The following is a 20450-nucleotide window of genomic DNA, read 5'->3' on the forward strand; positions in this document are numbered from 1 at the left end:
TTTTCACTCTCCTCCTTCACTTTCATCAAGAGGCTCTTTAGTTCTTCTTCACCTTCTGCCGTAAGGGTGGTGTCATCTGCATATCTGAGGTTATTGACATTTCTCCTGGCAATCTTCATACCAGCTTTTGCTTCCTCCAGCCCAGCGTTTCTCATGATGTACTCTGCATAGAAGTTAAATAAGCAGGGTGACAATATACAGCCTTGACGTACTCCTTTTCCTATTTGGAACCATTCTGTTGTTCCACGTCCAGTTCTAGCTGTTGCTTCCTGACCTGCATACAGGTTTCTCAAGAGGCAGGTCAGGTGGTCTGGTATACCCATCTCTTTCAGAATTTCCCACAGTTTGTGGTGATCCACACAGTCAAAGGCTTTGGCATAGTCAATAAAGCAGAAATAGATGTTCTTCTGGAACTCTCTTGCTTTTTCGATGATCCAGCGAATGTTGGCAATTTGATCTCTGGTTCCTCTGCCTTTTCTAAAACCAGCTTGAACATCTGGAAGTTCACGGTTCACATATTGCTGAAGCCTGGCTTAGAGAATTTGGAGCATTACTTTGCTAGCATGTGAGATGAGTGCAATTGTGTGGTAGTTTGAGCATTCTTTGGCATTGCCTTTCTTTGGGATTGGAATGAAAACTGACCTTTTCCAGTCTTGTGGTCACTGCTGAGTTTTCCATATTTGCTGGCATATTGAGTGTAGCACTTTCACAGCATCATCTTTCAGGATTTGAAATAGCTCAACTGGAATTCCATCACCTCCACTAGCTTTGTTTGTAATGATGCTTCCTAAGGCCTGCTTGACTTCACATTCCAGAATGTCTGGCTCTAGGTGAGTGATCACACTATGGTGATCATCTGGGTCATGAAGATCTTTTTTGTACAGTTCTTCTGTGTATTCTTGCCACCTCTTCTTAATATCTTCTGCTTCTGTTAGGTCCCTACAATTTCTGTCCTTTATTGAGCCCACCTTTGCATGACATGTTCCCTTGCTATCTCTAATTTTTTTAAAGAGATCTCTAGTCTTTCCCATTCTGTTTTTTTTTCTCTGTTTCTTTGCATTGATCACTGATGAAGGTTTTCTTATCTCTCCTTATGATTCTTTGGAGCTCTGCATTCAAATAGGTATATCTTTTCTCCTTTGCTTTTCGCTTCCCATCTTTTCACAGCTATTTGCAAGGCCTCCTTGGACAGCCATTTTGCTTTTTTGCATTTCTTTTTCTTGGGGATGGTCTTGATTCCTGTCTTCTGTACAGTGTCAGGAACCTCAATCCATAGTTCACCAGGCACTCTGCTGATCAGATCTAGTCCCTTAAATCTATTTCTCACTTCCACTGTATAGTCATAAGAGATTTGATTTAGGTCATACCTGAATGGTCTAGTGGTTTTGTCCACTTTCTTCAATTTCAGTCTGCGTTTGGCAATAAGGAGTTCATTATCTGAGCCACAGTCAGCTCCCGATCTTCTTTTGCTGACTGTATAGAGCTTCTCCATCTTTGGCTGCAAAGAATATAATCAATCTGATTTTGGTGTTGACCATCTGGTGATGTCCATGTGTAGAGTCTTCTCTTGTGTTGTTGGAAGAGGGTGTTTGCTATGACTAGTGGGTTCTCTTGGCAGAACTCTATTAGCCTTTGCTCTGCTTCATTCCGTACTCCAAGGCCAAATTTGCCTGTTACTCCAGGTGTTTCTTGACTTCCTACTTTTGCATTCCAGTCCCCTATAATGAAAAGGACATCTTTTTTGGGTGTTAGTTCTAGAAGGTCTTGTAGGTCTTCATAGAACTGTTCAACTTCAGCTTTTTTGGCATTACTGGTCAGGGCATAGACTTGAATTACCGTGATATTGAATGGTTTGCCTTGGAAACGAACAGAGGTCATTCTGTCATTTTTGAGATTGCATCCAAGTACTGCATTTTGGACTCTTTTGTTTACTATGATGTCTACTCCATTTTTTCTAAGGTATTCCTGCCCACAGTAGTAGATATAATGGTCATCTGAGTTAAATTCACCCATTCCAGTCCATCTTAGTTCACTGATTCCTAGAATGTTGATGTTCACTCTTGTCATCTCCTGTTTGACAACTTTCAATTTGCCTTGATTCATGGACCTAACATTTCAGGTTCCCATGCAATATTGTTCTTTACAGCATTGAATCTTGCTTCTATCACTAGTCCCATTCACAACTGGGTGTTGTTTTTTCTTTGGCTCCATCCCTTCATTCTTTCTGGAGTTATTTCTCCACTGATCTCCAGTAGCATATTGGGCACCTACTGACCTGGGGAGTTCATGTTTCAGTGTCATATCTTTTCCTTTTCATACTGTTCATTTTCACCTTAGATCTATTTATTTTGGCCAATGATGGGAAAGCACTACATACTGATGGCTGGTTCACCACATACATCAAAACCTTGGATAGCATCCCAAACTTGTGTTAGCGCAAGTCTGTGTGCCCGCACACAGTGAGGCTAAACAAATTGAAACATTGGAATTTGGAGCAGAGGAAGGTTTGTTGCAGGGCCCTACGAGCAGAAGGGTAGTTCATGCCCTAAAAAGCCCCTAGCTCCCCCAAACTGCCTGAAGGGTTTCAGCAAAACCCTTTTAAAAGCAGGTAGGGGAGGGGGTCTCAGGGTGTGTGATCAGCTCATGCACAATCCTCTGATTGGCTGATGGGGAGGCTGTAGGTGGTGTCACAGGGTGAACATCGTCAGTTCTTAGACTATAGGAGGCCTGGGCTGTGTGTTCAGGGTCTCAAGTAGTTAACACCTTCTACTTGGTGGAGAGGGTGGTTTTCTTTATATCTGCAAAACAGCTCAGGAAATTTGCATCAAATACTGCCGTCTATGTGCTTCAGAGTGGAGCTGCAGCAGAGGATGTGGGGGAGGGGTTCTGTCTCCATCCGATCCCCAAGGCCCTGTGAGTCTTGCTCAGTCATAGTACCTCCAACCACTGCCCCTCATGTCCCCTGGACCACACTCAGACTTGAGACCACACTCCCCTACTGGGACACAAAGGGATTGAACCTGGGTCTCCTGCATTGCAGGCAGATTCTTTACCACTGAGTCACCAGGGTGTAAAGGCTCAAAGCAGAAGCGATGTGCTGTTCCTCCCACTCTGCAGGTCCATTGGCCGGTTCCTCTGCTGGCTTCTCCTGGGTGGTTCCAGGGCTACATGCAGCCGCGGAGTCACCCAGACTGGATGGTTCACCTTATCCCCACATCTGATGGATGGTGTTAGGCCAAGAGGACCTGATGTTTCTTGTAGGCCAGCATGATTGAGCGACTAACAGTTCCTCTTTCACTACTTTCAGCTTGCTTTGCAGCACTTGCTCTGCAGATAACTGCTGTACCATCAGGGCAAATGTTCAAAGAGAGCCGAAAGCTGTGAAAACGAGGAAATAAATAGGAACCAAACTATTGACAACACTTCCCTGTTTGCCAATTTATTCTGTTTAGTGAAAGTTTGTGCAGATTCTGACCAGCATTGCTGAGAGGTGATTAGCTCCTTCCTGGGGGCAATACAATGCAGATCTCCTTACAGCAGGCACAGATCCTCTGTAGGTGGGAGAAGAAGAAAAAAATTTTCTTTCATATTTACCAGGGCTTCCTTATTTCATGCAAGAGGAGGAGTCCTGCTGCATTTTGTTTAGAGAGACTTGAAAACAAATCATCCCCACAAAGACATAGTTTCATTTTACTTTAAAATTTAAATGTCTGAAATGTCTGTGAAAAAGCAACCATTTGCTCTGTTTAGCATCCATGAATGTCCTCTTCTATTAATTATTTAGATATATTAGACTGAGGAGATCAAAATATAAAAATAATAACAAGACCAGCAACGATTCATTTCATTAGCTGTCAGACCCTGTGCTAAATAATTTACACACACTGTCTAAATTAATCATTGCAATAATTCAATGAGTAGGTGCTGTTATGACCTCTTTTTTCGCACATGAGGAAACAAACGTCAGAGAAAATAAATGCTGTACTTAAGGTTGCCTAGCTAGTGGGAAGGTAGGCACTGACCTGGACTTTCTCATCAATAACATGATCCCGTGGTGTTGGTGGTGACATTACAGGGTGCTGGGTGCTGAACTTGCCTGTATAGCAGTGAGCATCTGGGGGCTCTGATCCCCACCACATCTGGATCAATTAAATGAAAAAAGCAAAGCAGGAGAGGGGTTCTCTTCTCTGACCAGCCACACTGTCGAAGCTCATCTCTTCCTACTAGACCACAAGATCTCCTGAATATTGTTAAAATTTGTTTTTTGTTGTTATGTTTATAGATCTTTCAAAAATATATAAAGTATTAGGATAAGATAAACTCCTCATTTTCTCATCATGCAGAGATAATCACCAGTTCTAATTATTTGGGCACTTAAAATTATTTTTAAGTCATGTATGTATTTATGTATGACATAAAGGTCTTCCCTAGTGACTCAGATGCTAAAGAATCTGCTTTGACAATGCAGGAGAAGTGCTTTCTATCCCTGGGTCAGGAAGATCCCCTGAAGAAGGAAATGGCAACCCACTCCAGTATTCTTGCCTGGAGAAGCAAGTATACTGAGGAGCCTGGTGGGCTACAGTCAAGGGGTCACAAAGAGTCAGACACGACTTAGTCACTAAACAATAACAACAGCAGCCATCAAGTGCAGCGGTCTAGTGGGCCTAGTAGCTCAGAGGTGGGTGGGGAGGCCAGTAACACTGAAGCAGCACAACAAAGTGAACAAAGGCTGAGGGACTAGAAGTTTGGATTAGATCTTGCTCCTGCAGCATACCAGTTTTCTGTCCTTTTTTTTTTATTGCAATATAATTGCTTTACAATGTTGTGTTAGCTCCTGCTGTACAGTAAAGTGAATCAGCTATACATATACATATATCCCTTCCCTCTTCAGCTTCCCTCTCACCCCCAGATTTCTCATTTTTGTTAAGTTATTTTGCCTTCCAGTCTCTACAAATTCCCCTTATATCCATTGATTTTTCTGTTCCTTTGACTTTTGTGATCGTTTCACACATAGTGTCTCATTCTTCAAGGTGGTTTTTCCAGCACAACACCAAGGAGTTAGGATGGGAGCTGTGTATGTGTTTGGGGGAGTTTATGGGATGTTGGCTTTCTCTTTGCATATGAGACCTACTCCTTCCACTGGGCTGTGATAAACACAGAGGCGGGTTGCTAATCAGGAAGTAGAAATTGCACTTGACACACGCAGTTCAGGGATTTAGGGAACTGTTCTCTCCATAAATTTCAAAGCACAATTTCTCAAAATATTCAAGCAAAATGAGGCTCCAGAGTTGAGCCCACAGGGTGTGTGGGGAGTTTGGGGGGTATTTGAGCAGCAGAGTAGTGTCTCAGGGAGAGAAGTCTCTAAAAAGCCTGACACAGGACTTCCCTGGTGGTCCAGTGGCTTAAGACTCCATGCTCCCAGTGCAGGGGGCCCAGTTTCGATCCCTAGTCAAGGAACTAGCTCCCACATGCCAGTAACTGAGACTTCACACTCTGCGAGCATGCCGCAACTAGGAACCAGGGCAACCAAATAAATATATAAATATTGAAAAGAAAAAGAAAGCCTGACCTAAGAGTTCCAAGCAGAGGCTTTGAGTCAGATGGGGATTGCAAGCTGGACTCCGTCACTTCCTGACTGTGGGGTTGCAGGCTGGTGAATTAACCTCTGTAACCCCAATATTCCTGAAGCTAATATTATAACTACTTTAGAAGGTGGTTTGGGAGGACCACTTGCCCGCCATTAACACAATGCTTGTCTAACGAGCTCTTGTATTTTGTATCTAAAATTGAGACTCCACAGATCCTTTCTGTAAAGGACCAGATAATACATATTTTAGGATTGGTGGCTATTAGGTCTCTGGAGCAACTACTCGGTTCTGTATGGAGCAGCCATGGCTAAGACGTCAACACATGAGTGTGGCTGCAGCCCAATAAAACTTTACTGACAAAAGGAGGCTGCAGGCTGCAGTTTGCCAACCCCTGCTCAGATGAGGGGTCAGCGGAAGTTTGCTGCCAGAGGGCTTCCCTCCTGCCGGATTCTGTACAGCTGGGGTTTTGTAAGCACAGCACGGAGCGCCCAGGGCTGTCTCCCCCGGCACCTCTAGCCTAAGGCAGGTGGAGTTGGCCTCCTGCTCCCCGCTCTTTGGCCTCATCTTTGTCCCGGGCCACCTCATCTCAGCATCCTTGCAGGGCCCCAGCTCTAATCTTCCCGAATTGGGCCTGCATTTCAATGACCTGGAAGCTGGCATCTTGCATCTTGTGGGGGAAGAAAACTGATGGCGAGCTACAGTGTGGGTCCCCTGTGACTCAACACATCACTCAGAGGGAATTCAGGGCCCCCTGGCTGCTCACATCAGTCCTCACAGCCAACCCTGGACAATTCCCCTCCAGGATTCCTTCACATTCTAACCAGAAAATCTCTGGGAATTTCCTTCCTAACCGATTTCCCTTCATGAGGAAAGGGCAAAGACACTAAGGATAAGGTGACATAGTAGTGGGTAAGGTGACTGCAGTGTCTCTAGGCCTCCCTCTAATCATTTGTCGTGTGTGCATGCAACCTAAGTTGCTTAGCTGTGTCTAACTCTTTGCAACCCCATGGACCATAGCCCACCAGGCTCCTGTGTCCATGGGATTCTCCAGGCAAGAATACTGGAGTGGATTGCCATGCCCTCCTCCAGGGAATCTTCCCAACCCAGGGATCGAACCTGCGTCTCCTATGTTTCCTGCATTGGCAGGAATTACCACTGAGTCACTTGGGAAGTCCTTATTTGTAGTCTCTAAGACTAAAAGCTCTGTCACACTGGTGACAATAAAGTAACCAACGTGCTGGCCTATAAGTAACATTAGGACCCATCTGCCTAATTTTGCCTTTTGTGCTAGAGGGCTTCCCTTCTGCCAGATTCTGTGCCCTTGGGGTTTCCTGAGCATGGCATGGAGTGCCTAGGGCTGTCACTCCCCTGAATGGCCACGCCCATTCTCCTGGTCTGGCAGGTAACCCTCTGGTGAGGACCACTGGCTCTACCTCTGTTTCAGGCCGGGTGTGTCCAGGTTCAGAGAGGGAAGTCTTGCTGTTCTTACTCCTTTTACAATCTTCCCATTAGATCTCGGCTCTGTGCCATTTTTTTTCTTGAGACGCCTCATGATTTTGCCCCTCATTCATTATTTTGTGCAACTTCTACAAATTAAAACAGAGATGCATCTAGACAAATGAAAACATGTTTTATTTACAGGGAAAAAAGTCTGTACATTGTGTACACATAAAAATATACAAAACCAAACTAGAAAATATCAAAGTGTTAAACTGTGTACAAACACGTTTAAAAGGTGACTCCTGGAAAATCTCAAGCCTTAATTCATTTTGAAGAGTACACATTTCATTTTAAAAAGTATCATACAAAAAAATTCCCAAAGCTGTTAAAAAAGTTGACTGGTTTTCAAGGATTTTTTTTCCAAGAAAAATTTCACAAGGATTTTTATCTAGAATATAACACGATGTGTGGTGTCATAAATGTTAGGTTTTAACAGTTCTGATGCAGTTAATTTGTGTGAAACCTAAGCTAGGAGACTATTTTCCATAGAACCAAATAAGCATTTCTTCCCCTAATCTTGCAAAAACCATGAATTCTAGATCAACTTCCCATCAAAGATCAGACTTCAATTAGGTTTCTGATGAGGACATAACCTTTAGGTTGTAGTTCTACCCTCAGAGCACCTTGTAAATATTTCTGCCATATTTTTTAATGTAGCCAGAAGGTGTGAAATATGAGTGCATGGGAGAACTGGATTTTGTTATTTCACAGAAAGACATATAACATTTGCTTACTTTTCTTAAAAAACTGGTGTTTGCATAATTAAAAAAATTTATTGTCAAAGTTTCAGGAATAAAGTTTGATGAAAAAAAACAGTTTAAAAGCAACCATGTGTGTAGATACGTATATATACAATTATATAACTATATCTACATGCACACTTGTTATAACAAGAATCAGAACTATATCAGTATCTTTCATTCCTTAAATTCTATTAGCCTGAGCTCATAGAGAAATTTTCTGGATTTCTTCTTACTAAAAGGCTTCAGCTACTTAATAAAGCAAGAATCAGAACTTATAATTTATTCCCTCAACAGATTAATATCTTTCATTTACCAGTTGTATAAATAATGCCTGAGAGACAGACACACAGACACATGCAGAATAATTTCATGATGGAAATATCTGGAGCATAACACACAAATGTGAACTCAGGCACACTTTCCCTAAGCACTGAATTTCTACATACATGCCCTCATTGGCTGTGGAACCTCTGGGTAAGAGTCCTAAACAATCAGAAAGTGAGAAGTCGACACAGGGAATCTGGTTGAATATATTCAGACACTATGTGGCCTGTACACTCAGCCACGTGTTTCTTGGTCATCACCCTACCTCCTGGCTCTGCCTCTCCCCATAGTTAAGCAGCAGTGGGACTGGGTCACTTTGGCCACCAGCCTCAACCACGCACAGTGCCTTGATCTCTAAGAGAAAGGCTGGAGAGAGTGCTTTCATCATGACATCATCTGTGCACATAAAATCCTCCATCACCTACCATCCCTCACGTGTCCTGACCCCACTCCACACGGCCAGACTGGACCTAATTAATTCTGTGGCTGTGAGTGTTCCTGCCCCTAAGGGACAGCCCACAACATCAGGAATTAATCTGTTCCACCAGAAGGAACTGGCTCATGGTCATGTAACAGAGTGACCCCGGGTGGCTTTAAACACTTACTTTCATTTCCCAGCTTTGAAAAGGCTGATCATTACTTCAGCATGGCTTTGTCTAGATGCTACAGCTACTGTGATGACGATTACTGGGGAGCCCAGGATTGATTAAAGGAGGGTGTGGGACATGTGGGAGGGTGGGGCTGGGGTTCCCTGAGGCCTGCATACTGTGGACAATGACAGACCCTGGGACCAAAGTTGAACCAAAGCCCCTCGCCAGCCCTATCAGAGGAGGGTACTTATGTACCTCCTTCCTGTCCACCTGTGGGCCCTTTGCCCTTAAGGTGATGCAAAGGGCCAGCACTGGCATCCCTGGGGACAGTGAGGATGCTCTACATATTAGACCCTCCCTTCATACCTGGGGAAGGGCTGGACAGCCTCAAGGGGAGGACCTGGGACCTGGACGTGAGTGAGCTGTCATTTCTAGTCAACATTTCAGTGTGACAACAGCAACAACAAAAGATGGAGTGAAGTTACCTGAAGAAGTGACGCAGAGTGACCTTCTTCAGTCCTGAGAGAGAAGAAAGGATCACCTAACGGCCTCAGTTTATGGAGTATCTCTTTACAGCAAGGGTGGAAGGTCTGGAAGAGGTGAAGTCTGAAAGCAATGCAGCGGGCACCATTTCCTTTAATTCCTTCATGGAGAGGCTGGCTGCTTATTGCAATGTGTGTATTTTGAGGGCTTAATCACTGTCTGCAGACGTGAAGAGTCAACACATCAACTATAACTGCCTAATAGTTTCAAGGAACTAAACAACTTAAACTCTTAAGCAGAAGAATGCCCAGCCTGCAATGTATGAATACTTGTACCACGTTGTTTTTAACAGACCCTGGTTCCCAAGAGTCTTTAAGGCCATAATTAATCCAAAATCTTTAATTACATTTTCTTTATCTTCTTCAGTCTTTCTTATAATCTCTGTGAGCTAAAAGTACATTTTAAAAGTGCATGGGTTACAACAAAGTGTATTTGGAGGCCTTTGAAGTGTTTTCTGGGCCTTCTGAACTTATATCTATGCTGACCCGCCAGCAAATTTCCTTCTGCCCAGTAACTCATGCCAGCAGAAGGGGCTGTTCTGGACACAAGGGGGCCCAGAGGGGAGCCCAGTAGGAAGGTGAGTGAAGAAACTTCAGTGTCATGAGGTCAGAGCCTGCAGGTCTGGGCAGGGCCCAGGGTGACTGGACTGGTCACCCTGCACCAGCCACTTTCCAGCATCGGGACTCACTGGACACTGCATAGCGCTGTGTCCCTTCAGGAAATGAGGGAGAAAAGTGGCCTGCTCATGTCTGCTTGGATATTAGTTGGCAGGCTGGACAGAATTATCCATCCCTTATCATAAATCTGGAAGCGAGGCTCTCACAGTAGGCTTATAGTGGATATTGTCACAATCAAAACTTTTCAATGACCCCAAATTCACTGTGGCAATAAGCCATAGGAGATGTCCGGGACCTGGCCCAATTTCTGCTGAGTAGACTGACCAGAGAGGCCAGTTTCTGTCAACCATTCTTGCTCAGGAAAAAAAAAATCCTGAAACAAAAAAACCTTCTGTACTAAACTTTCCTGATGTTCACACACTTGTGGAGAAGAACACATTTAATGAAGCTGTGACTGTTCTGGACAAGAAGTTGTAACTGGACCGCTGAGATAGGTGTTGGGTATAGATTGAAATTGTACGTTGAACTAAGGTATTCCATAATGTTTCTGTTTTACTACATGTATGGAAAAAAAAATTTTTTTTTTGATGCTTTTGTGACAAAAATTGAGATTACAACAAAATGAGCTGCTACAGCTAATACACTGGGCTGACGCTCCCCTCTCACTGTCTTTCCCTCTGAATCATATACTTTTTTTGTTGTTGTTGTTAAAGAGCAGTGCTTTCACGCAAATGTGTTTAATTATATGGCTTTGTTATGTTACTGACGTACAACAGATCTGTGAAGGTGATGGTGGGATTCCTAACCATCTGACTGTAGGAAGAAGTAGTGGCAAGTCAGTGTATCACCGTCAGGATCCCAACAGATGATATGAACCTGTGAGGAAAACACATGGAAAAGGCAGATGTGCAGCTCTAGAAGCACAGGGGGAAAGCTCTTGGCTGGAAGGACACCCCGCCCACCACCACCATGGGGACGTCCTGATTGTCAGTGCCTGTAGACACGCAGGCTGTGTGGAGGGCTGGCGGGTGTGGAGGCCAGAAGCGCCGGGGCCTGGGGTGTCCTGCCCACGGCTACCTGCTGCCCCATTCTATGTGCACCTGCCGGCGAGGTTCCTGCGCGCCTGGGGATTCTAGTCAAGCAAGGAAACACGCACTGCAGGAGCGCAGAGTGCCTCCCCTGGGTGCCATCCGGGGCTGGCTTCTTCTTGGACTATCCAGGAAGGGTGCTTCACGGTTTTAGAAACGTGTCCTGATGCACAAACTGCAAAGCCTTCGGTGGCAGCTGGGAGCAGAGGTGGAGAAAACACCTCACAGGATAGCCTGTGGGGTCTGCTGTTCCTATAGACAGGTCTGAGTGATAATCCAGATGTTCGTCATCAACTCTGGGCTCTTTCACGACACATGACATACAAATGACACAGCAGATGTGACAGGTACTGCCCTGAAGCGAGGGTGCTACCAGGTACAAACCACGTCATCCATCAGGTGTGTCAGCTGAAAGGAAAGACCAACATTCTGGAGCTATTTACCCATTTCTTACACATTATTATTTTTTTTTTTCTAGCTATCCTTGAAAATTTTTCTTTTGTATCTTTCTGGAGTCTGTTTCTTTGAATTCCATTTCTATGTTCTGAACAGTCGGACACACTCAATGGCTTAGAAAGGGAAGGATCCCCCTGGTCAGCACAAAGTCACAGCTACAGACCCGAGGTCACGCGGCCTCCAGGGTGCCTTCCAGCATCTCCGGGATGCAGAGCCCGGCTGGCCCCTCAGGCACCTGGTGGGCAGCGCACAGCCTGCAACCCGGGCAGCACGACCTTGCCTTTGCGATGCAGGTCGCCCTGGGTGCCCACGTTGAGCCGCTGCACCAGCAGCTTCTCGTAGAGCAGCGGGTGGTAGGCACCCAGTGTGCAGGCGGCGTCATGGTAGGGCTCGTGGTAGTGACACAGGTCTGTCTGCCGCACTGACGGGACGTATTCATACACGTGCACCTCGCCACACAGGTTCATCATCAGCAGGATGCCTGGTGGGGGAGGGGGAAGCAGAGCCGTGAGCAACTCGGGGAGAGGGAGGCATCAGTCCTCAAGGGTGGCAGATTCCACCGTCACTTCTTCCTTGTCTACGTGTCTCTCTGTCCTAACCACATGTCTGCTTAGAGTCTCTTTCCCACCAGAGAGCAGAGGATTTGAGGGTGAGGGCTGGGTCACTTATCCATCTTCTTGTCATTAGTGGCATGCACAGTACTGGTGGAGGGTTAAGGATCCATATTTGTTGAATGACTATATGACCTACTTTCTTTTTTTAAATTTTAAATTTATTTTTTAAATGAAGGATAATTTGCTTCACAGAATTGTGTTGGTTTCTGCTCAACATCAGCATGAGTCAGCCATAAGTATATATATGTCCCCTCCCTCTTGAACCTCTCTCCCACCTTCCTTCCCATTCCACCCCTCTAGGTTGTCACAGAGTTTGAGTTCCCTGAGTCCTATATGACCTACTTTCTTAAGGAGAAGTAATGGGGGGGGGCATCTTTAGATGGGGTGGAGGGTCACAATTGGGGCAGGAAATACCTGCTCTGTGTCCCCTGCCTTGTCGGCTTTACCTTGTGACTCTAGCTTCCAGTGAGTGGCGTGTGTGAGGTCTGCGGACCAGGGCCATGCTAAGACACAATGCTATTACACAGTCACCCATCCAGCTGACCACTGGGGACCCAGGAATGAGAGAAGAAAAGACCAAGCAATCAAACTTAAGCAGAGGACAGTTGGGGCCAGACCTATATCCCCAAGTCTGAATATACTATCTCATTCCACACCCAGGTCTACCTGATTTACAACAGGAGGACTGTGATGTAACAAAGAAATGTGTATAACGTTAAAAAAAAATTATTATAAAATCATTAAAAGGAAAGAGATGGAGATACAGAGTTCAAGATTCATATTAAAAGTGTTTTTCTCACTGGAACTATCCATATTAAAGTTTCTTTGATTTCTTTTTTATTTTTAATATTTCAAATAGCTATAAAACTGCATCATCATAGAGGAAGTCTCATCTGGATCTATGCTAAAGAGCATTATTTTCTGAGCTCTGCTATTTTCCCCACCACCTCTGCTAACACTCTTTACACTTGATCTTAGCTGAAAGGCCGAAAAGTGATGTATTAACACCTTTTAAACTTAAAATTATGTATGTGTGTGTGCTAAGTCGCTCAGTCGTGTCTGACTCTGCGACCTTATGGACTGTAGCCTGCCAGGCTCCTCGGTCCATGGGATTCTCTAGGCAAGAATACTGGAGTAGGTTGCCATTTCCTTCTCCCTTTTAGGAAAGGATAATCCCTGTTATGAAAAAGACATGAAATCACACAGTGAGTTCCTGTTACAGACAAGGCTGGTCTGCAGAGGATAAGCATATTTCTAAGTAATCAACTGTGTTTGCAGCATGAAAATGCTCACAACTGGGGAAAGTCCAGCACGAGGGCCTGGGGGAGCAGCGGGAAGGGCTTGGGGATGCAGAGAAAGGTTCCTGGGGGAGGTGAAGGCTGAATCTGTAGGCACCACTTGGGGGTAAGGGGAGGGGAGACAGGATGACAGAGAGGACCCAGTGTCCTGTTCAGAAGAGATCAGGACGTGCCTTGACAGCCACGAAGCTGCTTGCGGCTGCGAGTAAACCCTGCTCCTCACAGGAGACGCAGAGATTCTTCAGGTCGGGTTCTAGGAAGTCAAGCTGTTCCCAAGAGCTATGTGGAAACATCAAGTCCAGCTCAGTCCCCCTCCTTCCTCCCAGCTCTGCTGGCTCCCTCTTCCCCTCCCCTTCCATGAGCCCCCCCAATGTGACCCAGATCCAGGTAGAGCCAGAAAGAACCAAGGACCAGTGCCTTCATATATAAATATATTTTAAAACAACTCTTAGAGCTTCAGAAATACAGAAATTTGCCAGGCATTTCATGGCCATCCCAACTGAAGGCCGACAGAGGTTTAGGAAGTGGGGTCCTTATCTTGAGTTATCTGCCTTCTTCCTCCTGGTTTTTGCATCCCATTTTGTGTTCTTGTATGAACTTGCTTCCCTGGTAGCTCAGGTGGTAAACAATCCTCCTGCAATGCAGGAGACCCAGGTTCAATCCCTGGGTCTGGAAGATCCCCTGGAGAAAGGAATAGCAACCCACTGCAGTATTCTTGCCTGGAGAATTCCATGGACAGAGGAGCCTGGCAGGCTGTAGTCCATGGGGTCACAAAAGAGCTGGACATGACTGAATGACTAACACACACACACATATGAACTTATGAGTTCCTGTAACCATAAGCCTTGGTCCAGAGCATTCTAAAATTTAAGTTAGAGCTGATTCTGCCCCAAGTGTTTAAATTATAGTCAGTTGTAGTGCTGACATCAAATTGTTAGGGCAACACCTTCAAAGGGAGGGAAAAGTCAGTTTGCAACTTGTAGGGTACATGTGAAGGGTGGACAAGATTTAGAAAACCAAGTGGAGAATATTTTTAATTATTTAAAATTTTTTCAGACATCTTGGTCATTTCATTTAGCATATGTATACTCTGCTTTTTAATTTACCAAGCTGATATTACACATAAATTTGAGTTTAAATTTAAACTCTGCCATATAATAAATACTGAACATCATTATTAAACGTGGTTAAATCTGCACATCACTTTTCCCAGGAGTTCAGAGTACTTAGCCACACACAAAATCCTGAAATGAAACTTCTGCATGTGTTGCAAAGAGGAAGTGGATAGACCACGATGTCTGGAGTGTGTGCCCTGGCACAGCTGGGGGCTCGAGTTGGGAGATGGGGTGTGAGGGGGAAAGACTGCAGGAGGTGGGGTTGGGACCACACAGGGAGGGACCAGGCTGATAGGCACTGTTGGAAACCTCTTCAGTTAAACTCACTCTGTATTAAACTGGGCACAGGCTGAGGACTGGGACTTATAAAAAGTTTATTTAAGAAAAAAAAAGTAGGGGTTACCCTGGTGGTCCAGTGGTTAAGAATCTGCCTGCCAATGTAGGGGACACAGGTTCGATTCCTGGTCCAGGAAGATCCCACATACCGTGGGGCAACTAAGCCTCTGCGCCACAACTAAAGCCTATGAGCCGCAACAAGAGAAGCCGCCGCAATGAGAAGCCCGAGTGCCACAACTAGAGACTAGCTCCTTCTCGTTGCAACTAGAAAAAGCCTGAGTGCAGCAATGAAGACCCAACACAGCCAAAAAATAAATACATAAACCTTAAAAAAAAGTAAACTAAAGAACGAATGTTTACATTAAAAAAAAAAAACCAGGTGGCAGGCCCATGACCTACCATCCTGAGGATGACTTGAAGAGAGTGTCTTCACTATGGACTGAGACAAATGCCTGCACTGCCAGCAGCATCTCTTCTGACCTGCGGTGATGCTGCTCTATCACCATGGTGACGTCAACACCAACAACACATGGTCTGCAGACATTTTCTCTGCGTTATGCTGAGGGACTGGGTCTGAGTTCCCCAGCCTGCCTCCGGGTTTGATGACTTGCCAGAGGGACCTACAGGATCCAGCAGAGTCAGTGATTTACTACAAACCTGGCTTAGACCGTCCAGACTCCAGAAGGAGGCAGGTGCTGGGAAGAGGCCCCACTGCTGCAGGAGCGTCTGGGCACAGGGACCCACCCTGTCAGAAGGGAGGGTCTCCCCAAACCCAGGCTCCCAGAAGCCAGCCAAGGGTCAGCCCTGCAGGCAGAGGGCCCTGGTGGCCAGCAGGCAGGCCAGCGGGGCTGCAGCCTGTCTGCACAGACACCCTGTGTGCATAAACTCACAGCATCACACTGTTCCTCATCATCCCCCCAAGCCAGACCCATACGGGGAATTCACATCTGGCTACACTAAAATTTTTTTTTCATTTCCTTTCTTAGGACTGCTCAGGATTACCCCCAGAGCAAAAATGAATACAAATCATCTCATGCTATCTTATTCAGTAAAGAATTTTTAGAAAAATCACTTAAGGAACTTTTATGTTACATAATTTCTTTTATGGACTATCCAAAAGGAACTGCTTTCAGCACTAATAAAACTTTACTGCTTTCAGTGTGGAGCCAGACTTTTTGACAAGTGGGTCAATATTTAGACACTTTTTAATGTATTTTTCCAAACCAATCAAGTGGGCATGCAGCCAGTTCCTAAAAATCTCTTAACATAATTCATGTTAAGTTTTTTGGCCAGGTTTTACAAATGAGTAGGGATTCACTTGAATAAAAAAAAAGTGCAAATTTTTCTGGGCAATTATGACTCAAGAGCCATTCATTTGCCAAGTTACAGGTTTTAAAATATTGTATAATTCAATACAATTATCTAACCAATTAAAAAGCATTTCCACTGGTCTTAATAAAATGTCATAGTCTATGACTCAGCTTAACAAGCAGTATGTACACTTGTTTATTTTTCCAAAACCTGGATAAAAAGCAAACTTCCACCTGCATGTTTGCATGTTATGTTCAGATGACCACAAATTCTGAATAAACAAGGTTCTCTGATAAAAACTCTACTTTTGGGGCTTCTCTGGTGTCTAGTGGTTGACAATCTGCCTTCCAATGCAGGGGACACTGGTTCAGCACCTGCGTGGGGAACTAAGAGCCCACATGAGCAACTAAGCCCACTCCACAGCTAGAGAGCCCATACTCCACAACAAAGGCCCAGCTCAGTGCAACCAAAAAAAAAAAAAAAGAAACCCAAACCTTTACTTTGCAGATACATAGATGTGTTTGATGTGTTAAAGTCTAACAGAACTTAATCATTTAGACTTTAATTGTGATCACACCAAATTATCTTACTTTGCACCTGGCAAAATATTAAAATGATACTCCAAATTGTTAACAATAATATAATTTTCTCCTTGATGAATGTATCTTTTGAACATGGGGCAAAATAAGCTATGGACATAAATAGAACCTAATGCAAGTGATGGAAAAAATACAGGCTCTCATCAATTTCAGGTAACACTTGAACATAATTCACATGTCAGGTAAAAGAGAAATTTCTGAGACTATCCAATAAACCCTGCAAAACATGTTTCTGAATGAGAGGTGAGGGTGAAAAGTTAAGGGTATTGAATGTGCTGGTCTAATGGAAATGTAGTAGTTATTCTGTGGTTTCTCCATAAATTCATCATAAGATGGAAAATTATGAAAACTGTACTTAAGATTACTGAAGGAGCAAAAATGACATTTTAAGTGACATTTCCAGAAGATATCTGTAATTAAAATGTGGTTTCTATGGGGATGAGATGAATTGGGAAATTGGAATACATGTACTATTGATACTATTTATAAAATCGATAACTAATGAGAACCTACGGTGTAACACAGGGAACTGTGGTGAATGGGAAGAAAATGGGAAGGAAATCCAAAAAAGAGGGGACATATGTATATGTATAGCTGATTCACTTTGTTGTTTGGTAGAAACTAAGGCTGTAAAGCAACTGTACTCCAATAAAAATTAATTAAAAAAAAAGTCAAAGACAATATTCACAATAGCAGCTCAACAAAATGAGTTACTTAAATGGTAAAAAAAAAAAGTGGTTTGGAAATTTGCATTTCATGTAATAAAATAATAATTTAACAAGCATCTACTATATTAAGTAAAATCATGTAATGCATGAATAATACTTGAAAATCAATTTTTTAGCCCATTTATATTGTATTATTTGATGGTAACTACATTCAGAATTCACTGTTTACAGGGAAATGTAAAAAGTTGTTCCTCGTCAACATAATAACAATTGGTTTTACACAGTCATGTATAGAGATGTTAAGCGGCTTATTATTTTGAGTTAACGTGTTATTATTTTGTGTTACCATCTGAGTTTGGATGATATATTGGAAAATTAGAGTCCTGAATGCAAAATAAAGTGGAAAAGAAATGAAGTTATGACTTGTTTTTAAGCATATTATTCTTGCCTGTATATTCAATAGCCTGAAATTACAGTGTTTGCATCTGTGAAGTCTACAAATAGTACTTATGCTATAAACAATTGAGGCTGCCTTTTCAAAAGGTGTGAGGGGGTGTTGGTGGTTTGTACAATGAAAGCGTTGTCGACCATAGGCTAAAGCAAGTGCCCTATCAGTGCTGGTCAGGCTGGTGCACCAGGCCAGTCTGCCTGACGATGCTCAGCCCGGAGCCCCCAGGGGTGAAGCTGGAGGGCCTCCTACATCAAATGGCAGAACCATCCAGCCAGGCTTCAGGACTCTGGATGAACTCACACACCTCCCACAAAACTATCAGTGTGTATGAAGGCAATGTGGAAACCATGGAATTCCTAGGAAATGACTCTCCATCCTTAGCCAGGCCTCAGTGCTGTCAGAACCACCTCCCAGTACCAGGTAATGAGAGAAGGCCCCCAGCATCCAGACAGGGATGAAAAAGAGAGATGTTCTTGCCATGCGAACAAGTGCCTCCCAGTGGACTGAGGGGAAGGGTCCTGACACTGTGGAACAAATGTTCCAAAGAAACGGGTCCTGTGGAGCATCCAAATTACCTGGATGTATGCTACTTCTTTTTATAAAAAAAGATTTTTTTTAATGTGGACCATTTTTAAAGTCTTTATTGAATTTGTTACAATATTGCTTCTGTTTTATGTTTTTTTTTGGACACCTGGCATGTGGGATTTTAGCTCCTGACCAGGGGTTGAAAGCATGCCCCTTGCATTGGAAGGCAAAGTCTTCATCACTGGACCACCAGGGAAGTCCTATGTTACTTCCTTTTAATTAAAAAAAAAAACATAGAGCACAAAAAGCTCAGGTTGGTGCTCTGTGATGACCAAGAGCAGTGGGATGGAGAGCAGGTGGGAGGAAGAACCAAGAGGGAGGGGATACATGTATGTTGCTGTTTTGTCCCTCAGTCATGTCTGACTCTTTGTTACCCCATGGACTGTAGCCCACCAGGCTCCTCTGTCCATGGGATTTCCCACAGACAAGAATACTGGAGTGGGTTGCCATTTCCTTCTCTAGGGGATCTTCCTGACCCAAGGATCGAACCCAGGTCTCCTGCATTGACAGGCAGATTCTTTACCACTGAGCCACCGGGGAAGCCCAGATACACGTATACGTACAGCTAAAACAAAATTCTACTCTTTAAAAAAAAAATGCATGTGCTATGCACAAGGGGTAAGCATCTCTTTGCTGCTGCCCTGGACAAGGGGATGGTACACAGAGTACATCTCTGATGCACATAAGGATGTCCTTCTCTGACCTGGAAGCACAAATACAGCCTTTAGTCAGAAGTCAGGGAAAAAGCAGTTAGTTGGCACTTCCAACAGTAATCAACACACCACACCCTCTCCTCAGCACTCATATACACCATATACACTCATATACACTCATATACACTCATATATACCTCATATACTCATATATACACTCATATACATTCCTTAAGATAAATTCTTAAGGAAATAGTTTAAAGGGAAGAAAAGTCTGCATGTTCACGTATAGAATAAATGATAGTATGTATTAGAATTGACCCAGGATGTAGTAGCAGTTCATCAATATGATGGATAACATCAAATGTCTTCCATCAGAGAGGTCCCCGCCCACAGAGCACAGTGTCCAGTAGGAACGGTTGCTCCTCCAAAAGTTCCTTTTCCTCCTGCTGTCCTTCGTAACTTTCCCTGTGGTGAAGACAGTCTATCCACACTGCCCAGGGCCATAGCCACTGGGAGCACGAGACTTTAAGAGCCTGAAATGGGGCTCAAGCACCGAGGGAGAGATTTTCCTCCTGTTTAATCCTAATTAACTTACACTTGAGCAGACACCAGGGTCTAAGAGCTGCCAGCCTGGACAGGACAGAGCTAGAAAATGACCACAGGTGTGAACTGGCCCCATAAAAAGGTGTTGCTATGACTCCTTTCTCCCAGGAGCATGAGGACATTCACAGGAGCAAGTGACATGCCTGCGACTGGAAAGTCAGCGACATCAGAGGACTGTCGTTCAGCCCAGCCCCAACTCCTGAAATTACCCCCAACTGCAGTCCCCTCATCCTGGAAAAGAAGCCACACAGGCAAGCAATGTCCCTGAAAACTCTAAACGCTCAGCACATAGTTGTGAAAGGAAGCTGGCCACAAGTGGCAGGATTTCTTTCAACAGCAAAAACACACAGGAAATGTTGTTCCCCAGCTACGACTATGTCAGAGAAAACTTTCAAACTTTGCATCGGTGGTTAAGTGTGTCTGAAAGCCCCCACTGTGCTCCCAAGCTCTTGCTGTGATCAGATTTCCGCAACAGGAATTCCCAGGGAGACTTGATCGGATGGCCATGTCCCATTATGCTATCTCAGCATCATTCCATTCTGTTCCACGTTCTTCCCTAGGTCAGCAGGATTCCGTGACACCACATGAAAGACAAATCATAGTCCACCCTGGTTTTTCTGACCTATTCTAATCCCAGATGTCTGTGCCTAAGACTGACACTTTGTAGTTCGTTCCACTCATACTGGAGCTCCAGAATCCTTATGTGTTAGCTGGGATTACTGTATCTAACCTGCCACTTGTGGTTATAATATAATTACGTATCTG

At 44.2% G+C, this 20450-nt stretch overlaps 1 protein-coding gene across 6 annotated transcripts in view; it reads right to left on the minus strand.

Moving 5' to 3' along the window:
* Positions 1-20450, minus strand: part of ST6GAL2 (ST6 beta-galactoside alpha-2,6-sialyltransferase 2) — a 104351-nt gene that overhangs the window by 40485 nt on the left and 43416 nt on the right. For 4 of the 6 annotated variants that reach the window (XM_043468824.1, XM_043468823.1, XM_043468822.1 and 1 more), the window contains exon 6: positions 7200-11930. The exons of 1 other annotated variant lie outside the window; for it this stretch is intronic. In XM_043468824.1, coding sequence (XP_043324759.1) covers positions 11677-11930 — 254 coding nt within the window. In that variant the 3' untranslated portion in view covers positions 7200-11676. Of the gene's footprint in view, positions 1-7199; positions 11931-13105; positions 14043-20450 lie in introns of those variants that run through there. One more of the 6 variants, XM_043468825.1, reaches the window with a different exon arrangement.

The sequence above is a fragment of the Cervus canadensis genome, chromosome 5 (genome assembly GCF_019320065.1).
Source record: "Cervus canadensis isolate Bull #8, Minnesota chromosome 5, ASM1932006v1, whole genome shotgun sequence".
Taxonomy (NCBI): Eukaryota; Metazoa; Chordata; class Mammalia; order Artiodactyla; family Cervidae; genus Cervus; species Cervus canadensis.